Raw genomic sequence first — 27,871 nt, 5'->3', positions numbered from 1 at the left:
CCTGTTCTTAGGGATTTTTACTCAGTTTAGAGATAAGCAGGCAAACTTCTAATGAAATCACCATGAAAAATTGAGGGGAAAAAAAGGTTCCTGAGACACCAAGAAACATACAGGCATAATGATCAGCTAGCAAAACTGTTTTGATTGTTTCTCTTCTCAAACATTTAAGAACACAAGTCCTCTCAGCTTAGTAGAACATACATGTGCACACACACCTATCTTAATTTCCTTTAATACCACACTACTTAATTTCATGCTTTGTCATAAAAATGGCAGACATCCATTTTTTTTCCAATCACCTTAATATAGGTTGCAGAATTTTAACAATTCTAACATAATTGGGCAATAGTCCAAATACCTTTTCCTGACTCTGGAGCTCTCTTTCTTTGACTGCCATGGTTTCCTAAGGGGGACGTACAGCCTCTGATTACAGGTCAGGCAGGCTTCACCACTTGCTCCTGAGACTGATGACTTGCATATTTAAATCATACTGCAAGTTGGATAATCTCCTTTCATAGCAAAACCCAGGGGAGAGAAGTGAGTAAGAGGATACAAGGAATCCCCCGTTAAGGACCAGCTAGCTGAAGTATTTATATGCCCCCACCCCTCACTCTTCTATCTGATTATCAAGGAGCCCTCATGTTCACAAATCCCTCCAGCCCCAGAAGCGCTGTATCCAGGGAAGCAGGGGCAGGGAGCCTGGACATCAGTCCCAGCTCCACTGGCACCTCCCTGAGGCTGAGGATTCGCTGCTGTGTCACTGCCCAAGGTCACCGAGAGAAGCTGTGCTGGAGCAAGACAAAGGACGCAAGGCTTCAACGAGCACTACCACACAGCAAGGCGAGTCTGTCACACTCACACAAAGCTCTGCAGCTCACCATTGAGCCAAGTGATTATGTGATCCATACCAAAAATACCCTGCATTCTCATCAGCTTTTTACATCTTTACTCTCATTCTTTCCTGCGGGCCCGAATAATTATTCGGTGTGCATGCAAACACACAACAAAATAGATATAACTAGAATGGTGAATCTTCATTCCCAAAGCACAAGTTCTTTGCTATTCAGCCCAAAAATAGAAATAAGGAGAGGAAAAAAACACATAAGCTTTGAAACTTGGCAGGAATGTCAGGAAATCATACCTTGAGTCACAGGGCACTCTCAGCATCTGTTCCAACTGCAAGCTTTTCATTCTCCCATATACAGCACAGCTACCTTCCTGTCTTATCCCAGTCACCAAAACTAGCACCAGAAATACTGTCTTTTCTTTGCAGTCTCTAATATCCTATACATCCAAAATGCAGTTTAGTTAGTACTGGAGATGTGAACTAGCTCACAGATGATGAGTTTTTGTTGTTCAGATGGTATTTGGCAAAACAGTTCCCAGTGGGTTGAAACAACAGCTCTGACTGCACTTAGGATTTGCAAGTGGAAGTGTTTGCAACATGCACAAAAGAAATGCTAGTTAATAAGACAAATGCTTACACTTAAAACTTTCTAAGGGCATCATCAAATCCTATCCAACAAAGAAGACATAAACACGTTATTTTTCTCTCATGTTTCATGCTTTTTAATAGCTTTTACTTTCATTACAAACACTTCAGTTCAGCCTGAACTGAGCACAAAGAGAATCAGCCCTTTAATCCTCGGGACAATACATGTTTTCTTCACACTTTGGAAAGCAAATATAGCAGCTGGTAACTTTTAAATCCTGTGCTTTGTTGTGCAAAAGATGGCAAGCAGAACCATCAAATTTAGGAGTGGAAAACACCAGCTACTTTACCTAGATCACTTTCCTACTGGTATAAAAATGTATATTTTTATACTTCTATCCAACCTAATTTTCAGAAAGCTAGAAGGCAGGAGATTTGGCACGTTTCCCATCATACACAACTGGATTAAACTTTAAACAACATACAAGGGAGTACTTCTTGGCAATATTTTTTTCTAATAATCATCCCATAATTTAATTCCTGAAACAATATCCTAGCTCTAGCTATAAATGGCTGTGCTTTAGTAACTCCTCTTTATGAGTGGAATTTCGAGTTTTAGGTTTGTAGTTTATCCATATTATAAAATTATTATTTGGAGAGGCATGTCTATGGAGATTAAATTGCCAGCTCCCCCAAGATCAGTATTGTCCCATATCAAAAAAAGAAAAATCTCTTTTAATTGAACATATTCCTATCTATTTTCAGACTGCTACCAATAGTGCATCAATATGATCATTTCTGAACATTACATAAAGCAATAGAGGACTCATCTTCACTTTTTCTATGTACCTGCTGGACAAACCTTACTCAAATACAAAGCCTATTAACAGTGATGACAGAACATTTTAATGGACATAGGACATTATTTATCTCTGGACACATCCAGTTTAAGAGTGGTACAATTTACTGGCTTCCCTGGAATTCATTGTTCTCTCAGGGATTCTTCCTCACATAAGCAAGACTAAAAGTCACATAAAAGTCAGACTGTTTCCCTTTTGATTCAACAGAATTCAACAAGTCGGTCCTATCCAGCCAGCTATAGAAAAACTACTATCCTATAACTATGTGCACTACTTGTCTCGTCTCTTCAACACAGAAGAAGCCAGAAATCTGAATCCTAAAACAAGTCATGCCCCTGCAGCAAGACATCCATAGTCTTGGGATTCCAAGGCCTTTGCTCTTTCTATTCAGTGTATGATATCAGCCCTGACAGCCTATTTATCTCTTTCTGTGGTTTTGGTTTGGTCCCAGACACCATAGCAGTGAGCACAGTCTGAATTCCCCAGGTTTTTTTATGCTGCTCCTAATGATAAATTTGTTCCTGTCTCAGATTGCCAAGATATATTCTCTTCTCCCACAGCACTGTCTTGAAAGGTTGTTTGGACTATGTGGTTCACAGCCAATGAATTTACAGTAATAAAATAACAGCAAACATCCTTTACAAAAGCACAAATATATATGCTGTATATTCTCTCCCTTCTATTATTAGCCAATAGTGCTAATATAGTGCTGAATTTCATCATCTCCACTCTATTTAATAGTCCATTTACATATAATCCACATAGGCAGGTCAGCCTGGAGACCTCCTGCAGCCGCACCTACATTCTAGGACACTTTCTGTGTTTCAGCACTACTCATGAAACCAAAGCATACAGAGGGTACCCAGAGAAGAAACCAGAATGGCAAGAAAACCAGCCCTTTCTTCAGTTCCTTTCCTGGGCTTTGCTTCCAAAGCATCAGGCCTAGAGAACCATTGTAGGATCAATAGCTGCTCCAATGAATTGCCTAAGTAAAACTGTGGTCATAAGTTTTCACTAAGACCTTAATATTTCACAGCACTTTACAAGCAAAAAACAAAGAAATTTTATCTGAATAAGAGTAACTACCACTTTAAGGGATCAGTGTTCCTGTAATGGAATGGAGTTCCTTAAAAAATTGTGCCCTGCCTGCAAGGCAATTGCAGTGGCATTTTAAATGCAACAGAGCCACTCTCAAAGTAAAAATCTTATGTAAATTGTTAGGCACTTTTCATAGAATGATACCCAAAATGGGCTATCATACTTTTTCTACATTCCAATTTCTAGAAGAGCTATGTGCAACATGCACAAATGATGAAGGAATAGAGATTCTGCCTCTACAAATACCATTGCTACATAACTAAATGCTGGAGGCACCTTTAGTGAAAAAACTTAAGCCAAAACTTAAAAGATTAATTATTCCAGTTCAGAGAAATCACTTTTGCTTGTGTCCTACAGTCTCAAGCTGTAAAAGAAGTACAATAGGAAGAGAGATCTCACAGTACCATGGAATATCTCAGCATTGCTATCAGAAATAGTTTACTTCAGAGAAGAGTTAGAGCTCAGTATCCATCTGAAGTGCCAGACAAGAAATCCTACAGGGAGGGAAATAAAGATAGAGATGCTTGTGCCTTTAGAGTTCAATCTTTCAACAAGCATTTCCCTTTTTCCCTGTTATCTCCATAGATAGATCCCTCTCATAAGTTTCCTAATTTACAGCTCTTTCTCCTGCTGACACACTCATCCTCAAACCTGCAGAAACTGAGACTCAGTCAGAGTCTTATTCAGCATGTCTGAAAAAAAATTTCTTTGAAGACTATTGAATTAAATAGACACTTGAAAAATACTGGCAACAGCAGTCAAAAAGTAGCTCTTAATTAACCTAGAGAAAGAAATAAATGTGTTGGAAAAGAAAGAGAAAAGGAGATGAGTAAAACTCTTTCCAAAGGAAAGTGAGGAAGGATTTAAGAAACTGGCATCACCCTTGGGAGTGTTTGAAATCTTACAAAACCTCCTATCACTTCCATCAAAGGTTTCCAAAGCCTTCCAGTGAGAAGAGCTTCTACCTGATGCAAGTACCAGCATGTATTAACCCATAATCTTTCTGTAAACAAGAAATATGCATCCACTCTCATAGACCTGGTCCAGTCCCCTTCTGAAAGAATTTCATTCTTTCTATTGAGGACACAGACAGCCAAGGGCCAACAGCCTCCTAATTTAAGGCCTCACTTAAATGCTCAATTGTCCTGTCAGAGAGATAGGGCACATAATATCTTGCTGGGAGTACACACAGATTCCAGCCCAGAGGAGTGTTTTGCTCTTGGCTATTTATTTCATTCCTGTGGAATTTGTGTCCTCCAGTAAGACTTTTGTTCTGATGACTACTTTTCTCTGATAAATGCTAGGAAGCACAAGGATATACATTGAAGCACTCTAAACCAGTTTAATCCTAAAAGCACAATATGCTTTAGGGAAAATAATGAGAATGGAAATAAGCACACACAAAATCTACTACTTGGCTGTAACACAATAGTGCCTGGTTTCTGATGGCAGTCAGAATGGAGAACTATTCATATTGCCCAACTGCTACTGTACTGAAACAATTAAACACCAGGGGGGAAAAATCATCTTAATTTGGTTCTCATTGTAGCTAATAAAACTAACGTTGCTGGAGTAAAGCACTGGAAAAGCATCAATGGTCCTTGGCTTCCCATCAGCGTGATGTATCAGCAGAGCTCTGTCCTGAGAGATCAGCAGCAATGTCTGTGCTGGTAAATCACATTATTTCAGAGCACATCTCTCAGCAACAGCTCAGCTGCCTCCACTGTCAGCCTGTCAGGACAGTCCATAACTCGGCCATGACCTGTGCCAGCCAAGTCTCCCAATTTTCTGACAGGCTTCAGAAGTCATCATGGGTCAGGAATCATTCCCCCCTGGTAACTTGCATGCAGACCCATGATGTGGGGGAATAAAGGAGTATGTGATATGGGCATGGGTTGTCTGTGTCAGCCAGGAAAGGGTGAAATCGTTTTCTCTGCATATGCAGCTTCCTTCATGTGAGAGAAACATGTGTAGATATATATAGATATATATTCCCTGCCCCCAGGGAAGTAGAAAGAAAAGCAGATTGTTGGTCTTTAACAGCTACACTCTCCTTGTAAGGTGCTCATGTATTGTACTTATGGAATGAGATAAAACCCTCAACATTTTAGACAGTTTCAGCATGCCTTCAGAAGCAGGGGAGACATCTCAAATATTTAACCAATGTTAATCAAGCTTCTGATTGTTCCTGTGAAATGCTTAAACACAAGCAAATCAAAATGACAAAAGAGAAGAACAGAAAGGTCAGAAGATGCTTCTCAAGCCTAGTAGCAAACCAATGACAAACAAATGAAAATAACACAGAAAAGCAGAATACCCTTTTGCTCCAACCACAGGTTATAGGTACATCTAGGAATGTGAGAAACCAAAATTCTTAAACTTTTAGAGGAGTATTTAAGAAACTAATACACTGAAAAATAATGAATGAATGCATCAAGTTGGTTCTGTACTCTCTTGCCTCAAGCAGCTTAGCACAAATAAAATTTGATGCTAATCAGTGCTAGCAGTTTTCACAGAATCTGAAAACCTATTATTTCCTCTGGCTGCAACTAATTTGGCAACTGTTTCATTATTGATGCTAGCAAAGTACCTCTTGTACCTATAATTTTATCTTGGTGTTGACCTAGTATTTGCCTCTCTTGACCACACACATTTAACCTGGTAATGACAGAGAATCATGGTTGAGTTAAAAGGGGTTTTCTGCATAATCAAGTGCCTACTGCCATGGAAATATAAAGAGAGATGAACTTTTCTTCTATGTAGAACAAGTTCAATTGTAAAAAAAGAATATAATTGTGACAAAGGTATTTTTCAGCCAATAACAAGACAAGATGCTCAGGCACTAAACAGATACAGCATGTACTAAGCTACAAAAAAGCATTGTAAAATTACATTAGATGTATTGGTTTCTTTTATAGTTAAAAATTATTCAGAAAGTGTGAATATTATCTAGAACAAAAGTAAAATAAATATTTTTGTCTTAAGACCTCTTTCAAAATGTTTTAGTCATCTTCTCCCTACATACATTAATTTTTCTTCACACTTCACAAAAAATCTACCACATATGTTTTAACCACCACGAAAAGAAAATCATCCTATTACATATTTCATATTACATATTTCAAATGATATGCAGTGGAAAATATTGACAGATGTAGCAGGATGCAGTGAACAGAAAATGGATATATTTTAATCAGTGCAGCACATTTTTTTATTAATGAATACCAATATGTTGGGTAATATTCTTGAGCCTCTTCTTTACTTCTTTAAAGTAGATAATACAGCTTTTCCATTATGGAAAGGGCCTGCAGTCACACATGGAACAGACTGACTCCTGTATCTTCCTACAGCCTTTGAAGTCTGTGATGCTCATAAGGTGCAAGTATTTCTGTAGACATAGTCTAGACCAGAATCTGTCTATGCCTCAGGTTGCCTCACAAAAATGTTTGTAGTATCTGAAATTAGGTGGTAAAATGTTATCACATTTTATTTACATCATATTCCTTTTCATGAGAGGCACTCCACTGCCACAATTTAAATTCAAAGCCCAGCATTTATGAAGTTGAATGAGATAAGCCTCTGTACTGTGGTAATGCCCTCATTTCTGGGAGGCCTGTTGTCTGCTGCTCTGTGCAGGTCTAGAACACAAGGCAGCAAAGTGCCAAATGGCAGCCAAACATAAAAAGACCTGGAACTAAGCATAAAAATAGCATCATCCAAGTATAGCCCTAGTAGCTGTGCACAGCTACCAGGCAAAGATATACACTAAAATCCAAAATGAGGCAATGAAACAATCAAAGTGGATAAGCAAAATGCTAGAGGAACTAATATATTCACTTCTAGATTTACTGAAAGATACTCTCCCTTGCATTTTGGATGGTTGCCATAAAGTTGAAAGTGTTACTCCATAATGTCATTTGTACTTGTACTTCTGTAGAGGTAAACGTGGATGAAATGCATAAGGCAAATGTGCATGAAGTGAATATTAGTCCCCTCAGACAGCACCTATTAAAGTGGATTACATCTCTGCAGCAAAAAGGAAATTTGACCAAACAGAGGAAATAAGTAATTTAGCCTTGGGAAACTGGTGAAAACAGAACGTGAGACAAGGAAAGGCCAGGCAAGGCAAAGTAAGGCAAGGAAGGAATAAAGCTGTCAATGAATATTTGGCCTTATACATGTACATAAATACATACATAAAAGCTTGAGATCACAATCCACCAGGCATACTGTCCACCCATCTCAATTTGCATGCAAACCATCCTCCCTAGCTGCTCCTAGTGTGACACTGGCTAGAAGATGTGTGAAGGTGACAGATGGAGTGTACCAAGGAGCTCAGAAATAGTATGTGGGGTTTGGATGTGAGGACACAAGCATCAACAAACGCCTCTCTTTTCCCAGCAGATTTTAACCATTGACATAAGTTATTCAGACATTAAACAAGTAGAAGCTTTGAATACAGGGAACATAACACGTGAAGTGAGCTAAGTTACATAGTCTCTTGTTTCCTCCAGGGCAAGTTTGGGGGGCCTGGGAAACAACCCAGATACTCCTAATAGTCACACAAAAGAGATAAAAGTTCCCATCTAGTCATGCCTAAGCACCCTACAGGAAAACGGAATATCTTTAAAACAAATATAAGAAAGGATGCAAGAGTAATATTTTGACAGATTGAGTCAATAGAAAGGTTTCGTTTGTGATAGTGAGAGCTGCCTGAGAAAGTCAGCTCCTCAATAGATCCTACCAATCCAAGGTCCCTTTTCTCTGTTTTCTTTGTGAAGCAGCCCACTCCTGATGTTTCCTGATAAAAACAACTTACAATTATAGCAAAAACCAACAACCTTAAAACAATCAAGAAATAACAGGTCAACTTTCACACAATTCTATGCTCCAGTGTTTCCTGTATGTAAAGTGCCTCTGGAAAGTCTAAAACCATCAGTGGGTGAAATTTAGTTTGTCCTAATTTGTGCCTTAATGTTTTGGCCCTACTAAGGGTAAGACCAATGGAAAATCACCTGTTAAGCAGCAAGGCACCTCAAAATTCAAAGAACAAAAAAGGAGAGAGGTAAATTCAAGGCAAGCCATTTGATCAGGAGAAAGGCTATAGATAGGGGTCATTTTCTGTGGTGGCCTCCCTCCCCTCTTCTCATGGAAACACTTAGATAAAAGAATACATTTACTATCAGTTTGTGCTATCCACCAGATCATCAGATAGAACTATTGACCTGTATGTTTTCTGTCATAAAATCAATAAAAGAAAGAAAAAAAATTGCAAGAAAAAGAAAAATAGCAGCATAAAAGTTCAAACTGCTGAGAGTAGCACTTCTTAGACTATCTTTGTGTATTCACATTGAGAGGTATAATATGCTTCTCACAATTTCATTACAAATTAAAATTTTGCCAGAGAATAATGTTCTCAAAAATATGTAGTCCTGACATTTAGGAACTTCAGAGCAGGTATTAAAGCAATACTGAACTTCAAATTACAGGTTCAACTTTCTAAATAGCACTGTTAAACAGAAATATGGATGAATCACACTCATCCTGGATAAAATGGAAATAGGCATTTGCATGGTGGCGGTTGCTGACTTCAATGCAAGCAGAGACATTTACCCCAGCTGAGGGTCCCACCTCAACACATACCAAGATACAGTAAACACAATTTCATGCCTGGAGCCTCTATGAGCACAGGCCAAGGTCCAGCTCCTCAGCCACAAATGTGGCTGAGGTGTGATGTGGGGATACATCAGCTGAGAATTTCAGCCTATGTCTTTGGTCTGAATACAACCCAAACTGGATTATACATCTAAGTTTCTGGAAAATGACCCCTAATTTCCTAATCCTCTTGACTATAACCATTGTGAGTGGTTTCTACTGTCCTTCTAACCCAAAGCCTTATCCAGAAGCCTTTACTCATGAAGAGATTCACTTCTGAGAGGAAAGTGTAAAAACAGATTTCACATGCTGGTCCATCATCAGACATTAAAGGGTATAATTTATCATTTTTTTACATCATTAAGAATATTTGTGCAGGATCCATATTTAAAACTAAAAGAGATGTCTCCTCCTTTTGCCAGCAGCTGTGTTACATCAATTAAATGGGTAAATAAGATCTTTCCCCAGAGGGGATATCACATGACCTTCTATTGATTAAGACTGCAGTAGAATGTTATTTGCAATCTTATTGCATAATGTAAATCAGGAGGTAGCTGTCAAGGTTTCAGAAGACAAATTGCTGCTATCTTAGACAATTCATGGGCCTCTTTCCTTCTTGGTGCTCTTAATTCAGAGTTAATGCATGTCTTACCAGGCTTAGTTTCTTAAATCAGTTTATAGAACCCTATTCAACTCAAAACTGGGTGTAAGTTGTAGTCTACATGGCCCTGCATTACAATGGGTATTAAAGTGACCATTCCATCTATCATTATTTCATAAATATGCATTATTTAATACGATGACACAACTTCAAAAAAGGATGTGAACTGAAAAATAGACATCTCCTGCAACACACCTGATGATTCCCAGGACAGATAAACCTCCCCACCAGGCACAACTCCAGAGGTGCTCTCCATGTAGAACATTTTTTACATCTTTTAGCTCAGTTTTGTGTACTTGATTTTCACAAGTAAAACATTTGGCTAGAACTAGTCTTCTACTCTCAAACCTGTGCAGTAACTGCAGCTGAGCATCAATTTTGAGACTGAAAGGAAACCTGACCACAACTCAGCAGTCACTTTGCTCCTCCACTGAACTGTAAATCCATCATTATTTCCTTTGAGGGAGAACCAAAAGGAAGAACTAAAATCTCCATTCAAATGACTGAAATGCACTTTGCTGAGAAACCATTAAAAAAAGGCCAATCTTTCTCTACTACTAATCAATCTCAGTTACTACAATTAGGAAACAAGTGCAAAACTTTTCAAAATACGTAACAGCAATATTAAACATTATCAGAATCTTCTGCACCAAAGTCAAAGAAATGGTCTTCAAGTGGGTTTTGGTGATTTTAAAGTTGTATGAAATAAGGGAAGATTTCTGAATGGATGAAAGGAACAGTGGGTGGTAGGACAGTAATAGATTCAGACATAAGTTACAATTGTTCTGCACATAGAAAAAAGTGCTCAACTTACCATCATCTGCTTGCCATTAAAAAGGATTAAAAGTTAAATATCTGCTGCCTGACCATTTCCATCCAAGTTGATTGATTAAAATATGTTCATCTTCCCATCTAACTTAGGTAATTTACAAGTGGCAGGTTTACTTTTCCATTACCTAGAATGTCTGAGCTTCATAAAGTATTTGGAAACAAATGCCACTAGAACTGTTGCCTAAAAATAATCTCTCACAAGGTGATAACAAAGTCTGTAAAAAAATATCACCTTGCAGAAAACACGGAGGAGGTAAAATTTCAAGAATATCAAAGATTTTACAGTACATTTCATTTGGCTAGACATGCACATCAGTAGCACTAGATTATTACTGGCATATCTTTCTATGTAAGGAAATTATCTGGTTCTCAAAAAAATTTACTTGTGTTAAAATCTTACTTTTCATTCTCCTGGAAATTTGGGAAATTAATCCTAACCCAGTCTTGATGAGCATAAATGCTTAACATGGAGTAAATTTGAGTAGTATAAAAGTAAAGATACAAATTCCTAAAGAGTTAAAATGTGCACAGATTGCTCAGAAATTTTAAGAGAAGTGCTTGGTACCTTAAAATAGAGTCTGCAAACACTGCTTTTAGGTATTTTCCCTGCTCTGCTTTGAAAGGACAAACCAACCATTTCAGAGTTTTGAATGTGAAAAGTGTCTTTTCTTTTTTGAAGGTATGACAACACAACCACTTAACTTATTTCATTGTTCTTGAAATTAAAAAAAAAAAAAAAAAGCCACAGAAAATGTTACTTACCTTAAAGAGTCTCAAAATATTTGCGACCATAATGGACACAGAACTTGCTGCAGCACCTATAACACCTGATATCTTGTCTGGCTTAGTGAAAATAGGTGGATCACCATTTGCACACTTGACGTCTGAACCATCTTTTTCTATCAACGCTTGCACAAATGTTAAGGACTGCTCCAATGCATAAGTGTCCCTGGAACACGTATCGAGGATACGGACACCCAAGGTGATATTGGCAAGAAGATCAGGGTCTTTATTAATTTGATCAACTGCATATAGCATTGCCTCCAGTCTGTGGATCCCCTTCTCCTTCTTGAGCTCCCCACAAGGCACCCCTCTATCCCCTTTTGCATGAACAGGGAACAGTCCTCCCAGGATGATGTCCCCATCCAGGCGAATGGAGTGGGCATACTCCTGGCCGTGAGTCCTCTGCATCAGAGTGAGCATCCAGTAGAACTTGGCTGTTAACAGGAAGAAACAATGGCAGGAAACCAATCGTTTGCCTTCGTATACCATTTTCTCTGAAGACGTTGTTGCTATCCAGTATCCAGGTTTTCTTCTTGCTAAAGGATGAGGCTGACCATTTGAAGCTGCACTTTCTGGAGGCTACCATCAGTGCCCAATAAGTAATATAGAACCATGCGGTGGGTAGGTAGAAAAGAAGATCTCAGCAGAAGTACATAAAATGTGTTTTACAAAAGATGTCCACTGACAGAACGGGTTGACCAGCTTTTTTGAGGCGGATTTTCAATTGCTCTTAATTGATGGTGAGGAGTAGGGTAGTACGTCTGATCCTGATGCTAAAAGGAGGTCAGTAGCTTATGTCCTTGTATTTTGCCCTACAGCTGAGGTACTTCTGAAAAAAAAAAGAAATTTAAAAAACAGTGAGAAATACCATTTACTTCAGCAGTTTTATACCTGTCACACAGTGTATTTACTTTTGAATAGCAGTTACATCACCTAGGTTTTACTTTCAATGTTCTTTAACTTAGCAAATCTTGGCCTTCAGTGAATTTGAACACCTGGCTGCACTGTACTATAAGCCAGGAAATTGATGATGCCAGCAGAGCAAGAGCCGAATCAGAGGAACTAAACTTAGCTTGGTGTTCAGATTCTGAGCAGTAATTCATATTTACCTTCATGTTGCATGGCACTCAGAAACAGACCTGATCCATAACACACTGTATTTTCTGTTTTGCTGCATTATTCTGTTCAACGTTATTATTCTGCTCCAGCCTACAGAAGAGCAATAACCACTTACACTCTCACTCCTGGAGAGGTCTCATTTATGACAATGGAGTAATCAGGGCGCCTGAATTTAAGTACACCCTTCACCCAATGCAGTACAAGCACATTCAATTCATTTGGATGTGAGACTGATTATTTGTCCAATGGAATTCACTTTGAGGGGGGCCTAACTATATATCTAAATCTCCTTCAAGATAATGTCTAACACTAAATTATTTTTATGAAAAGGTAGCTGATTTCTCAAGTAAAAAGAACACAACATATTATGTTGGGAAACTAGCTAAACATCCAATGTTCCTTTTTCAACATTTGACTTGAGCTGAGGTTTAACATTAACAAGGTCTATTTTCTCTATTCTCTGCTTGCATTTGGACCACATTAAATAGGAACAATGTTGTGCCTGCACTGACATTTGGAGGGATCCCACTGATTTTAACGAGATGAGGATTTCAGCCTACATATCTAAACACCTGACTGACTGTTATAAATATCTCCAAATTGCCCACACTTTAATTCTCAAGTGAAGGCATTTATTTATTTCAATTCTTAACAAAATTATACGTGCCTGAATAAATTTTTAAACCTCTAAGGAGAAGAAAGCGAGAAGTAATTTTACCTGGTATTAGATAGGCACACTGCGGGCAATTGCATCTGAACCAGTCTCTCAGTACATCTGTTACAGGCTATGGAGAGCAGTGGACATCTTAGGTTACACTTTACCTTATTCCTTTTTTTTTTAACAAAAGTTTTACTTGCTATGGAATTGATCACACTGAACAAGTGTCTCTATCACTGCCTGTACAGAAAATCCAGGCATCAGGCTCATCTGTAAATATTTACTTTTTCCTTAGTGATCTGACTGGTTACTACCAAAAATATGGTCACACTGGAAGACAAATACAGACAAAACCACAAAACTTTTACATATCATGTGGTAACAAAACTCAAAATGCACTTTGATAATGCTTTAAATTGACAATCCTCTTCTTACACTAATTTTGTCACATTATTTCCTTCCATGATAACACTAAACTTACAAAAGTTGAAGTAGTCTTCAAATGATGGCTATTTGAATACCTGAGGATTCACAATGGAAGGACTTTTACTGAATGTGAAACTATCTCATCGTGAAAATGAACAGTTGAAAATGAAACATTTGATGGGTATGAATAAAATCACTGCACCTCTTGACATTTAGTTTTGCTTGAATTTGGCTCAGAGTTCAATCCAAGCCACACAAAATCTGTGCTGTTTTTTGTGATAATCCCATCACTCTCCCTTGGCTCTTTTTAGACACACAGGTTACAAAGGTGCCTGGGCTCCAGCCCTGTGAGCCAAACTCAAAGTCATTCACAAACTGAACAACTTGACTCTCACTACAGTGCAATTTGATCCAGGCCCATGAGATATTTCTCATATGGTCCACATTACAGAGAAAAGATTGAACTACTAACTAGCCACAGTTATCTGTTGTTTCAATTGCCTTAGTAGAAAAAAAAACAATTATGGGTTCAAAATAGTAAAGAGTAGCCCTAAAATAGGTATGGAGGTAATTTGCTTTATGGCTCCACAATGAACTCAGTGGTCCATGCACGTATGTACAAACCAGACAGGGAGAAATTCACTAAGGCAATATAAGATGAGACTACTCTCATTTAACACTATATGGAGAACAAGAAAGCATCAGTGACAAAGGGAAAATATTCCTGAAGGAAAGAAATGCTGCTTTTTCCCTTTTCTCAGCCGCAGGTTAATCCCTCACAGCCAAAAAATGCCCAGAAATTAAAGCAAGTGTCCGTCTTCATGCAACAAATAGTGATGGATTAAGCTATTGCAACCTAAATTCTAACAACAACAGAGAGGCTACAGTGAGCCCAAGATCGTCAGTCTAATACTTTATCTGGAACTGACTGAAAATCAAATGAATTGGCAATTAGCATTTTTCAACATTATAGCCTTCATAAGCATTAATTGCCTTGCCTCAGCTTGCATGGTTTCCTGAAGAAGCATGTTTCTTAGCTGCAAGTGTCCACTGCTTGTCTATAAAACAGAAATAAAATTTTAAAGTGTTCTTTTTAAAAATTTAAGACCTTTTAGTCTTTTTTTAATGTTACCTAAGAAATAAAAGCTTCTATTATACTGCCTAATTTATTCATGGCACACTGCTTTTTATATATTGATTAACATTACCTTTTACAGAACATTTCAAGTCTGTGTGGCTAAGCAGAAAGCATATGATCTAAATTAATTCCATTTTTATCAATGAATTTTAGTGAAAAAGCACGGGCCTCTGGGCTATAAAGCCTGAATGAACTTTTCTCATGTGCAGAGATTTCATTTGAAGTAAAATGCTGTCCTTTTCCAAAAGACCATAAAAGTTTGAATTAATGCAAATATGTTCTTGATTTACCAGGTTCCCCACTGTAGTAGCTGGTGCTCACTAGAAACTTGAGTTCAGAGAAGAAATTCACGTATTTCCCCTGCACAGCCCGAGAGTAAGTGCACCATAAAGCGTCTCTTCCAGTCACCTTGTAATACATGCTTCTCTTGGGTTTATTTCATTAAAAATATCTGGCATTATCAGAACACATTGCTATTTTTAAAGCCAGTATTTCAGCACAAACCTCCACTTGTTCTGCTAGAATATATATTTATTTTTAAACCTAAGGAGGCGGAGTACTGCAAGACAGGGGAGATGGAAACTTGTGCATGTAGTGTCTGGTTTCTGAAATTACTTCCTTCATAAAGTCATTCAGCTTTATAAGATATTTGGTACTCAAGGTTGTGTATTTTTGTACCACACTGCCAGAACCAGTGCATGAGAATGAACCCAGAGCAGTCGTTACTCCAACCACAGACTCATTGCACTAAAAGACAGGCTCATTATGGAACCTCTTTATGTTAATGAAAAAGTCTAAATAATGGGTTGAGTGACAGATAAATACTTAAATAAATACAGCAAATGTTTCTATTTTGTTAACAAGGTTCCTAAAAGAGCCTCTTCAGCTGGCACTGAAGCTTTCGCTGAAAACATGTAGAAAGATTCAAAATGTCCATCAGGAAATACAGTTTTTAAAATCTCACAATTACAGACAGCAGCAGGAGCAAGGAGCAGTCTCTGGAGCATAGGCAGGATGGATATTTTACAGCTGACATTGCCAGACAGACATACATGAACCCTTTACGGAGGGACAAAATAAGCTATAAGTGAGGAGAAAAAATCCCTCAGAAAAAATGTTTAAAATTTTGTTTGAGCCAAAAATCCTAATCTCTTATTATATTTAAAGCATGGTTGCAACAGTACCAAGATAAAATAAAGCAAATATTCTGTGAACTAGGATAAGAGAAGTTCTAGAGTGAAAACCCATTCACAAAATATCAGGCTGTCCAGTCAATACAAAACTGATCTGGTTTTACTGAATGAAAACAAAACAATGGCAAATTCCATTATTAAGTTCTGAGGAGGAAAAAACCCCAAATTTGATTATTTTGATGTTTTACTACTGACACCTCTGAACTATGAAAGAATTCTCTTGGTAACATTCATATCAATGTTCACAAAGTTGCTTCTTTCTCCTGTACAGCATTCCTCAACAAGAAAATAGCTGAATTTCCACACAGAACAGGTAAAGAGTTGCCACCTGCACACAGTAGCCTGACACATATAGAAGATTAATGGGTTTTGCTGACAACAAAAGGGAATTTGGAAAACCTTTGGCCTTGACATCACAACTCCTAACTTGCAAGAGAATTCTTCACTGATGTAAGTAGTCTTATCTACCTCAGCTCTTCTGTAATGGTTTGCTGTGACCCTGCCACAGAGGTAACCTTTCCACAATAATCAGGACTTCAAGGCGAATCACTCTCAACATCTCGTTTACAGGAACTATTTATCCCTGTGCAGTCTGATGTCTACCCTCAGCCTGATCAGCCCCTTTTCAAATACCCCACAACACCTACCCTGCAAATATCCATTTACCAAACAAGCTACCCTGTGAAAATCCAACACAGGTCCTTCCGCTGGGGTGAGACTAAGAGGAGCCTACAATTTTTAAAAAGAAAACTACATTGAGTATTTTCCTCTGCCCTTGCTTGGACTTTTAATGAACCCCGTCAGTATTAACACCTTCAGAGAAAGGCTTCAGCTCTGGTCTAGCAAATGATGATCAAGATTTTCCCAGGCACCCTAGGAGAGCTTTCTCTGTTGTTTCTGCTTTCATTTGACCCTCTTCCCACCGGACTCCCGCTCCCCAGTCCGCACAGCTGTGCTCAGAGCAGGCGCGGCTGGTGCAGTCCGGTGCTCTGCAAGAGCGACTTTGCCCCCAAAAACGCAGCCGCACGCCGAAATCGTCCCGGGGCACCCGGCAGGGAAGTCCCCCACTGTGTGCACTCCCGATCCCGGCCACGGCCCCGGCGAGCGGGCGAGTCCCCCGGGCGAGTGCCCCCGGCGAGCATCGCTCCGCATCCCGCTCTCCGTATCCCGCTCTCCGTATCCGGCGCATGGCGCGCCCGTGCGTTCCGCACAGCGCTCCGGGAACCGCACCCGCGCCTCCGCACGGCACACCGCAGCCAACTCCCGGACCCTGCACCGCACCCGCGCACTCGGCACCCACCGCGCTCAGCACCGCGCTCCGCACCCCGCTCAGCACTCCGCGCCTGCCGCCGCTCTCTGCCCCGCCGCCCGTCTCCGCCCGCCGCCGGCGCGCACCGGCGGGAGCCAGCAGCCGGCCACGCACCGGCTCTCCGCGCTTCCCCGGCTCTCGGCGTGCCCGGCACCTTTCCCGGCCCGAGGAAGGGCTACCGCAGCCAGGCCGGCCCCGCCCAGCGGAGGGGCCCGGGGAGCGCCCCCGGGCTGGGCGAGCCGGCTTCCCCGCGCAACTCCGCGACCATCGCCCATCACCGCCGCGCTTCTCCCTTGAAGGGAGCCCCCTATTGTTCTCCACTTTACTTAGCCGAGCGATTTATTATTTTTTGTCTCTTCCCAGGCTCATCCGTACCCCGGCTGGCGTGTGCCGTGGAGGGATTCCGGCACAGCCTCGTCGCGGCTCTCCCCGCAGCCTCGCTCCCTCCAGCGAGCGGCCGTAGGACGGGTTGGAGCTGCCTCCCGCCGCGGCCTGGCAGCCCAGGCGGCCCGGGGGCGGGGGACGGAGGCACATACGGATTTCCCGGCTGGAGCCAGGGCTCCGCCGCTCCCCGCCGAGCCCTGGTCCCCGGCCGGGAGCGCTGCACCTCCGTCAGCGGCTATGCAAAAACAAGCGTCGTCTTTTATTTCCAGCCGCCGGTGATTCCTTCCTCTCCTTGCATCAACTAGTCAGCTTTAATGAGCTTCTGCTCCCCCCTCGATGCAAACCTAAGTCTCTTTTAATGAATCCCTGGTCCCAGAGGTCCGAAGCTTGCAAACTCCAAAACGCCAACGCTGGATTTCCATACACTTTGGGTCACTGATTGATCTTTACAACTTGTGTTGTACGGCTTTTGCGTTTCATTTTCTTATTTATCTGATTTTTGTTGCTGTTGGTTGGCTTGTTTGGTTTGGGTTTTTTAATCGTGTCATACATCCACCTGCCAACACCTCGCATTCCTGCGATCAGCACATGCCAGCGCTGGGGGATGCTGCTCCACGCCGAGGATAGTTAAGCCCTCGCCTCCTGCCGGTACAGCCTCTCGCCCTCTTCCTCGGGGGAAGAAGCCCCCGGAGCTCGGCGGGGATCCTCCCGCCCCTTCAGTCCCCAGGGACGCGGGAGTGTCCCCGGCGGAGCCAAGGAAGCTGAGCCCACCCGGCAAGGTATGGGCGGGCGGCCGGCACCTCGCCCGACCCAGCCCCGGAGAACTTGGCGGCGGCGGGCAGGGCTGGCCCGTGCCCCCGGGGCGGCGGAAGCCCCCTCCTCCCTCCCGGCCAGCGAAACGCGAACGAGGTGGCAGGAAGAGCGGGGGAACCCCTGAACCCCCCTCCCCCGGGGGTGGGAGAAGACCCGGCTCAGACGGCCGAGGGGAGACCTCGCTGCTCGGGAGCTCCGAGATTCTGCCTTTTTGCTCGCTGCTGTGACGGCACCGTGTCCGGGATCTCTTTCGTTAGATCTGATTGGGGGAGGATATCGACAATAAAAATGATAAATAATTAACGCAAAAAAAATAAAAGCTCCCGGCGCCACGAAGCAGGCGGAGAGGATTGCCCGGGATTCCCAGCCCAAAAATCTTAACAGAGGCAAAACGCGCATTATTTACCTTCGCCTGAATGCTTAAATTAAGAACTAAAGACGACACACACAGATACACAAATACCTTGATCGAAAAGAGTTGCATATCCATGTTACTGTGGAGGTCCCTGGAATTATACTCGGTGTAGATCGGGAATGGCATGAGGTAATTTCTGTACCAGCCTCGTCTCAGACAGCTTCCCTCAGCAGCGTCAGCTTAATATGCGAGAGCTCAGCCTGGGACAGGTATCCAGGAGAGCGGTGTCAGTCGTGCTGTTTAACACTCGCGAACAGCCAAGCCGAACTTGCTCCACTGACTCCTTCCTCACTTCTCCTTCCCTACTCTAAAAAAAACCAAAAACACCAAAAAAAAAGAACAATCCACAAGGTAACTTTTTGGGGCCAGTGGCTCAGCCCCGTGACTATAAGAACCTTCCGCTGCCTTGCCGCTCAGTCGCAGCGGCGGACACACGCACCGGCCCGGCTGAGCCGTTCACAGCCAAGCAAGAAAACACCTCCGCCCCCGCCCCCGGCCCGGCCCCCGCGCCGGCGGAGCGCTCCGCGCCAGGAGCCCTCGGCCCGGAGCCCCCGGGCGTCGGTGGGAGGGCACGGCGCTGCCTGCGCTTACCGCGGCTCTGGCGGGACGGGCACGGCACGGAACCGCGGCACGGAACGGAACGGCTCAGCGCGGCGGGGCGCGGCAGGGCACGGCTCGGCGGGGCGGGCGCGCAGACACACTTGTAGCTGTTCTTGGTGCTGAAGCAGGCGACGCTCCGTGGCAGGAGAGAGCACGGCGCGGCACGGCGCGGCACGGCGCGGCTCGGCACGGCTCGGCACGGCACGGCTCGGCTCGGCACGGCACGGCACGGAGCGGCTCCACGTGAATCCCCAGCCGGTCGCGGCTGCGGCTCCGGGCCCGCCCGCCCGCGCTCGGCACCGCCCTCCCCGGCACGGCCGCTCCGCCCGGGGCGCGGTGCCGGCAGACGCGGCCGCGGGATCTCTGAGCAGGGGAAGCCGGTGAAGGCTGAGGCTGTGGCACCGGGGGAGCGGGAGCGAGGACAGGGACACAGAGGGATCACCGGCGCGGGCCGGGGCTGTTTAACGCGGTCTCCCCCAGGGTGCGGAGCTTCCATCCCCATCCCGCCTCCCGCGGGCGGCGGAGTCGTGTCCCCCGCCACAGGATCGATGACACAGGATAAGATTCCCGACGCTCTTTGTCCCGACCCCGGTTTTGGCTCGCAGCTCGGATGCCGGGTGGCGGAGTTCCCATTTACCCCCCGACACCAGGGAAGTTTCGGCAGCGCGGAGCCGGGGCCACGGCCGGGAGCACCTCGCCGGACGGCTCTGGAAGTTTGCTCCGCTCCCAGCGGCTCTGCCCAGCACACACCATTGCCCGGGGATGCCCCGCGCCGCCGGGCCCGCGGAGCCGCGGGAGCGCAGCCCCGGCGCGGCCGCTCCGCCCGCCCGGGAGCCCCGCTCAGCCTCGGCCAGACGGCGCCACCTCGAGGGCGCTGCCCGCAACTGCACCCGCGGCGCGGCTCGGCTGCGGGACGGGGCTCGGAGCGGGGGCAGCGCGGCCGCGCGTCCGGCTACGGACAGCGACCAGACCTTCTCCATCCTCCCGTTCACGCCAGCCTGAACTGCCCTCCTTAAAAGGAACAACATCTTTCTTTGCTTTGCCCAGGGCTGTCTCACTTAAAACATCATTGCAGGAAGGAGGAATTCCAAGAGCGCTTAAATATGTCCAACCAACTCTTCCATGATCATCCATGACAGAAGATGGAGGAGATGTGGTTTCAATGATCTATCTCAGAAATCAGGAATATAGTCATATAGGTGACTCAATATCCTGATGTTCAACAGTGAGCAAAATTCCATTTAAAAACAGAAATCCTCCTTTACTCCCATGGAAAATTAGCCATGCATGAGTTATCATCAGTGTTAGATAGACCAATTTCCAACTGCATGTATACTTTGCCTCTCCAGCAGCTTAACAGAAAGTTCAGCAAAGCAAAACCAAGTGAAATCCTGAGGGCACAGATGATGCCTGAACTCTTGTGTGAATCTTGCAGCTGGAGAAGCAGGCAGAGGCCAGGCTAGGATACAGAAACCTCTAATGTGCTTCCAGCTTGGCCACCAACCCGAATGTAACCTGATGCCTCTCCCTATTTCTTCTGGCCACATCTTTTCTATAGCACTATTCTGAGGGCATTGAGGGTGTATCTTTTACATATATTTACAGTGAGTACCACAATGACTTTTTGGTGGGAATATGATAAATAAATGCATAACTGAAGTTTGCTGTGTTTTAACTAAATGCAAACAGAGAAAATTAATTGGGGAGGGGTGGGGTGGAGTGAGGCAGGGAAGATAATAAGAAGCTTCACATGAAAATGGCCATTCTGTGAGGACAGATGACACAGGAGAGAGGCAAAACACGTCCATGATTCTCTGAGCAGGATTCGTTCTGATTCAAACCCAACAGTAGCTAATGTCAGCTTCCACAGAAGGAATGTCAGGGCTGGTGACAGCTACTACCTGCACAAATAACTTGTAAGGCAAGAAATCCAGTTCTGGAGACCAAGCTGTCATAAAGGAGATCTTTAATTATGGTTTTTTATTTGTGAACTCCTGAGTGTCCAGGCAGCATCTGACACATTACCAGCCTGGCAGGGCCATGCTAGAATGGACCATAGAGACATGGCCTGGGAGGCTGCAGGTTCAACTACTGCCTGGAATAAATGTTTACTGTAAACCTCTCTTTAAAGCCAAGCAAAACCAAAGCCATCAGTCAATTTCTGTGCCTCTTTTACACAGAAGATGTTGAGCCTCTGTGTATCCAAGCAGTGATTTCAGCAAAGTAACTCATGTTCCAATGGCACTCTTCTATAACCACAATCACCAGCACAGTTTATAATGACATTCAAATGAAGCTGATTTTTTTCTTAAATTCGAAATGGTGTGAAGACACTCTGAGTTCTGGATGAGGTTTTTGTTGCTGCTTACATAAGAAATGTGACTTCCTGAGTTATTCAAACACAGGAATTAAACCCACAAAGGCAATAAAACCTCTTGAATAATCACTGTTCAGCAAGAGCCTGCTGCTTAATAGCCATTAAAGAATACAGAACCACAAAGTCACTGACTTCCATTAAAGTGATAGTGGATACTACTGGATTCTGAGTTACAAGGTGCTACAGAAAAAGTGTGTTTGAATTTTTTCAAGAAACATAATCATTAAAGAAAAGAAACTTGGGTGCTTTTTGTGCACTTCTTTAAAACTAATTTTTTTACAAACTTTATTATTTGAAGAAAAAAGAAAAGGTGGAGAAAAGGCATTTCACATCAGTAACTATGAAAGAAAGCATTATCTGGAGGCCAAAGAAAATGTGCAACCATTTGTTAATAGAATATAGCTTTAGAAGGCCCCAACTGTGGCTTATTTCAAATAAACATTTCAGCAATGAACAGGAGATGTAAAAGCTTGAACTTTAAAAAGAAAGATAGCCATCATGTAGGAAAGACAGCCTGGTTTCCAGGCAAGATATTTTCAAAATCAGAATATTTTCAGTTTCTAATTTTGAAATCTGTCCAACAAACTCCAGCATTCCAGAAGATTTTAGCAGCTGGAAACCATTGTTCTGCTGGAAGGAGTAGCACATGAGCATTGTTTGGTAAATGGGTTTTTGAAACAGCAGGGACAGTAAGTCCCACCAAACCCAAACTATGAAGCAGAGCAGAGCAGGTCTGGTGGCAGAAACCAAAGTCAGCATAACCCAGAGATTGCTGGACAAGTGACAGTGCTAAGGCAAGTCTGAGGTCAAGCCTCAAGGAAGTCAAGCTGGGAGATCAGAATCTTCATTAGATTCTGGCAAGGCACAGGCATGGCTGAAACAGCTCCAGGAAGGGCAAAGAAGGAATACCAGACCTTAAAACCACTTTGGGGAGCCTAAAGGAGATTTCTTACGGCTTTCTCACAAAGCTCTCCTCAGCTGCCTCACCCAGGGTCACACCATTGCCTTGACCACTGGCTGCCAAAGCCGTGGGAGCAGAGTAGGGCTCTTGGCCCTCATTTATATACTGGTCAAAGTCTTGTGTCATATTCTCTTACATCTCCTTTTTCACACAGATCTAGAGGATGACAGTGACATATCTCTCCCAAACATGTCATAAAATTTGACAGATTTTCTTAATGCACAGTATTTGCCTCTCAATGTGATTGAAATGTGGAGACACACCCAGAAGTCCAAAATGGTGGACACATACTACATTTAAGTAAAGGATATAGTAAAGTTATGAATCAAATACAGTGTTTCCAAAATAGAAGTGGATGATGAGCTGGCAAAATACTCTCCCACCCCAGCCAGAACACTGAAGTCAGCAGAGAGGGTTGTGAAACAAAACATTTGCTAAATAAAGAGACTTGATGCTAATTATCTAAAAATTACAACACTCCCAAAGGGAGTTATCCATTCTTACACCATTATGGTGGGAACAGTCTCCACCAGCATATGTCCTCTAGTATAATGACAGTATGGTTTTATATTGATCAAGTGTCTAAGAGGTACTAAGTTCAGCTGCTTCTAAACCCCTAGTCCTTCAATTTGTCCTTCAGTAAAGGAAAAATGAAATAATGTTTAAGAGTACCTACCACTCTAAGCCACTTTACAAAAACTGATAAAAAGCTATATATAGTGATTACTTCACTAGCCTTTGAAATGCTGAAATCTTTGAGGTGAAGTACAAAAAAGGTTTATAAATCAGAAAGCCAAGGCACATTACCTTTTCAACATGTGAACCCTAACCTTTCCTCTTAAATGACAGCAGATGGATACAGGTATTTTACATAGCTGTAAAAAAAATTGTAATTACATACCCTTCCTAATAATTTATTTGCATACAATGTAATTTGCCAAGAGGCAAGTGGAGCTGATCAAGCTCTGCCTTGTTCCAGACACTTTGTCAACTTTTTGGCAAAATCCTCTCAGTTAGCAATGCATGGAAATAGCTAATCTTCAATTCTGGTATTCCTATCATTTTTGTGGACAGCAGGATCAGGCAGAAGAATGTTTTTTGTAGTTTTTTTGGTGCAAACTAAGTGCACAAAATCTCTGTGTACTCCCTAGATTAAAAAAAAAAATACTCAAAGCTTGTTATAAACTAAACTTTGATTCTGCTTTTAATACTGCCTATTAGGCAACAAGAAAACAAACCATTGATCCATTGCCTAGAATTCAAGACATTATATTGCACAGCCATTTCTTTTCACAGCTTGTGGCAGAAGCAGCAGAATTGTAGCTCTAGGAATTGTCAAAATCATGAATGAACACTCACTTGAAGCAAAAAAATGTGGAGGGATAGAATGTAAGAAAATAAAGATAGTGCAGAAGGCAGTCTCACCCCTGAGGAGCTGCAGCTGTACCAATCACCAAAGATTAGGAACAGGCCTGCCCTTAATAGGCCACAGCTGTGTCCAATAAGACGAGTGCTACAAAAGAGTGGGGTAGCTGGGTGAGGAGAGAGCTGGAGTTTGTTGGTTGTGCTGTAAAGAAGGAGTTGGTGCTGTAAGGAGCTGCCTATGAGAATCACTGAGAAGGTATGGGACATTTGCAATATGATGACAACAAAAAATACTTTTTTGAAATGTGATTGTAAGTTTAAAGGTTGCAAGACCTACCCTCATGCACCAGGGAGCAGGGAGAGCATTTTTGATGAGGCTCTGAAAATTCCCTTAAAATCAGAGTTCCCATACAGTGTCTACACAGGCAGCAGAGAGATACCCAGCCCAGCACTTGGCCTGAAGTTATTCTCTGAGTGGATATGTAAGTTCACAAGGTTGATGTTGGGTACATTATGGTGTCACTCTGTGTGACCAGATCCATCAGAAGAAGAGTGTGAGTGCCCTTTTAGCATAATTCCTCTTGGAACTGTTCTGTAAGAATAATGTAAATACATTTTTGGGTTCTCAGAGGTGACTTTTCTTGGGCAAAATGCACAGGTCTTCAAGAGAGATGCTTGAACATCTAAGATGGAAACTCCTGTATTTAAAACATTCCCCTAGGCTTCCTGTGTAAAAGAAAAACATGGAAATTAAGAGAAATAGCTCCTTTCTAGGCAGTGAGTCACCTGGTATTAGCATAGACATCTAAATAAAACATGTAAATCATGCCTCAGAAGTGTATTTTTCTCCACATGAACTATAAAAAGAGTCTAAACAACTGACTCAGATGTAAATGTCTGCAGTGTAGATGATCAAAGCCAGGTGAGGCACATCCACCACTGGAGCATGGGGAGGTGCAGACAGACACACAGCAGCTCAGGCTCTGAGAGCACACACCACCAGCTCATGACTAGGTTCTCATGGTGCCTGTTCTGGTGGTAGCTCATGCTCCAGCATTAATGAGTCCTTCCCCCACCCTTCCCACAGTGAGTTGCTGACAAATAATCAAAATGGTCCTAAGAAGTCAATCACCTCTATGCCAAGTACTTGAAAATGGGAAATACTTCCCAAAAAATTGTATTTATTAAGAAGTCATATATTCATAAGGAAACAATTCAGCTTTTTTTTTTTTTTCCTAAAACTTAATTGGTACAAAATTAAGCAATCATTTTAATTGATTGCCTGTGAAAAAAAAAGTCAGGGTTCAGTTTTTTGCTGACCTTTACATGAACAAGATGTAGTTACACTGCTGATCAAGATTCACTCATGATGACTTTTTACACCCCTGCGGTACTTTGTGGGGGGAGTTTATGTTAACATAAACTCCCCATCATGAGCACGCTTTTGAAGTAAACCTTGTAGTTGTCCCTTCTTTTGATGTGCTTTGGTTAATGTAACAGAGCAGTCTAAGGGCTCATGGACTTCTCAAGGAAGAACAGAAACTGAAGCTGTGCTCCAGGACTGCACCCAAAGCATTACAATCACTGGCAGACCAAGCTGAACCTAATCTGAGGTGAGCCACATGTGATGTGACCACCAACTCATCAGCACCAAATATTTTGCTCTATAGACCTACTGGCCATATGACTTGTTAAAATAAATATATCCCATGCCAGATTGAGGTTACAGTCTTGGAAACTGCCCCAGGAGTGCCCTGAGGGCCAGGGCTGAAAGACTGCACTGAGGTTCTAAGAGAGCTACACCTTGTAACTAATTAAAAGCTAACATGGTGCATGGCATGTTTCACACTTCATTTAATAGTTACCAGCTGTAAATAATGTACACAATCCAATCTTGTGTTTATAAGTGAAGGTAGAACTTTTTAAATAGATTGGAGGATCAGAAAGCTTGTGTGTAACTGTGTTTGCTGTAGGTTCTGCGCAACTATCGGTGTTGTTGTGAGGAAGATTAAGTGTACAGTGACACAACATTCATCCAGAGTTCTGCTCTGCATCTCTAGTTTGGGAATTACATTAATTTGTCAATGATCAGGTCATCTTAATAAAACCCTTCATTGTTTAAACTGTAAGTAAAGTGCAAAACAATGAGTGGTAGTCATTCAATCAAGACAGACCAGTTGTAATGTACTCTTATGATAGTGGCATTTTCTTGTATTAAAAAAAAAAAACCTAGGACATCTAAAAGCCATTTAGTCATGTCATTGGTAATAAGGTTAATGATTTATTTTCCTGTGCTTCATTGCTTAACTCTGACCTGAAGACAGGTAACCACTAATGGTATAATTAGGTGAATATTTTAGCAGACACTGATGATGCTTCTACAGCAGAAGCACTTTCAGTTCTTAAATGCTATCTCATTGGTCTTGTTGGGCAACTCAGGAATGGCATAGAGCTGTTTGAGTGTGAAATACAACTACTACATCAACTATACTCGGAAGACTTGACCAAAAAAGGTGAATTTATTAATGTCTCTAGCTGCTTCTCCCATATTGCCTTGTGTTTCCTGTCCATATTAACTCTCAATGTTAATGCTCTTCTGCTGCAGAAACATCATCAGTGCCTGGTAAAAAAAAGTGTTACTACAAAAATATATGTGCCCATTGCCCTGTAAAACAGGTAAAATTGAGGAAAAAGCACTTGAGCTCAAACTGAAACCCTTTCCCTCAGTAGAAGAATTTATTCAAGTACCCAGTTAAGAGCTTTCAAGAAATAAAACATTCTTCATGCAACATAGTATCTCTGTATTTAAACTGAGGACGATCCAGTTGGAAAGTCCATAGTCTAAATCTTATTTGGCAGACTAAATTAGAAATGCTTGAACATTTGAAGGAAGATGAAATAAACAATGAATGAAATAAACATAAAATAAATAACTGAAGACCAGACAAAAAAGATTTCTTCTTCATTATTACATTGCTTTGTTGTTGGTTTTGTTGGTTTGGGTTGTTTGTTTTGATTTTTTAGTTTGTATTCAACACTTTCAAAAAGGAAATTTGAAAAATAAAGGGCTGGAGTTATTTAAGAGGAGAAACTGATGGGAGCTCCAACCCTGCAGCTGTGCTGTTCATTTGCCATGACAGAAGCACATGAAGGCATCCTTTTCCTGACTCCTTGCACCCAGTGATTGAAACCAGCACTCCTTGACATCAAGAATCTGCCCTAATTTCAAACATGCTCCAGGATGGCATTCATTGCACATGTCCATGTTTGCATCTTAGCTTAGGACTGATATTCTGATGCCTCTTTTCCACCCTTGCTCACCACTGGGATTGCAGCACAGGGCTGTCCCGGGCCAAACCAGCAGGATCAGCCCCTCGATGGAGCCAGGACAGGAGCTGTGCCCCAGCTCCGCTGGGCAGCCAGACCTCACCACCAGAGCAGTGCTGGTGCCAGGAGCCACCCTGGAGCAAGGACAGTGTGGACACAGGGCCCAGTGCCCACGCCATGGGTCTGCTCCTCTTGTGCTAAACTGCCTGTTCTACACACCTTGTCTCCCTCTCTTCTGAAGTTTCCTGCAAAAAACACCCACTGGGGCAGAGAGTGTGTTCAAGAAAGGGCCCAAACAGCTGTGCCAGCTGGGGCTGATATTCTGTCTTTTGCTCAAGCAGCTTTGGAGGCTGTGATAATGCCCCAGTTCCCTTCAGTTGCGGGAATGCTGCATAAAAATTGAGAAAATAATGAAGATTTAAATCAGTTTCAGGCCAGGAGAGATATTTTATCCTGTAATGATTAT

General features: G+C 42.5%; 1 protein-coding gene and 1 long non-coding RNA gene across 3 annotated transcripts in view; one reads left to right on the top strand and one right to left on the bottom strand.

Moving 5' to 3' along the window:
* The window catches only part of GRM8 (glutamate metabotropic receptor 8), a 319,010-nt gene extending 300,026 nt beyond the window's left edge, over nt 1–18,984 (bottom strand). The window contains exons 1-2 of the mRNA XM_059472506.1: nt 18,824–18,984; nt 11,300–12,149 (exon numbers count right to left, since the gene is read on the bottom strand). Of these exons, the coding sequence (XP_059328489.1) occupies nt 11,300–11,809 (510 nt within the window). The 5' untranslated portion in view covers nt 11,810–12,149; nt 18,824–18,984. The remainder of the gene's footprint in view (nt 1–11,299; nt 12,150–18,823) is intronic.
* Nucleotides 18,985–24,266: 5,282 nt separating this feature from the next.
* LOC132073801 (uncharacterized) lies at nt 24,267–27,012 on the top strand. Of its 2 annotated transcripts, XR_009418528.1 has the most exons (3): nt 24,288–24,334; nt 25,579–25,691; nt 26,052–27,012. It is a non-coding gene; the product is annotated as an uncharacterized LOC132073801 (long non-coding RNA). The 2 variants fall into 2 exon arrangements; XR_009418529.1 differs by lacking the exon at nt 26,052–27,012 and having other exon boundaries at nt 24,267–24,334; nt 25,579–25,806.
* The last annotated feature ends 859 nt before the right edge of the window (nt 27,013–27,871 follow it).

Source organism: Ammospiza nelsoni, chromosome 5, assembly GCF_027579445.1.
Source record: "Ammospiza nelsoni isolate bAmmNel1 chromosome 5, bAmmNel1.pri, whole genome shotgun sequence".
NCBI lineage: Eukaryota > Metazoa > Chordata > Aves > Passeriformes > Passerellidae > Ammospiza > Ammospiza nelsoni.
Note: the sequence above shows the minus strand (reverse complement) of the source record. Positions and strands in the feature narration are given on the sequence as shown.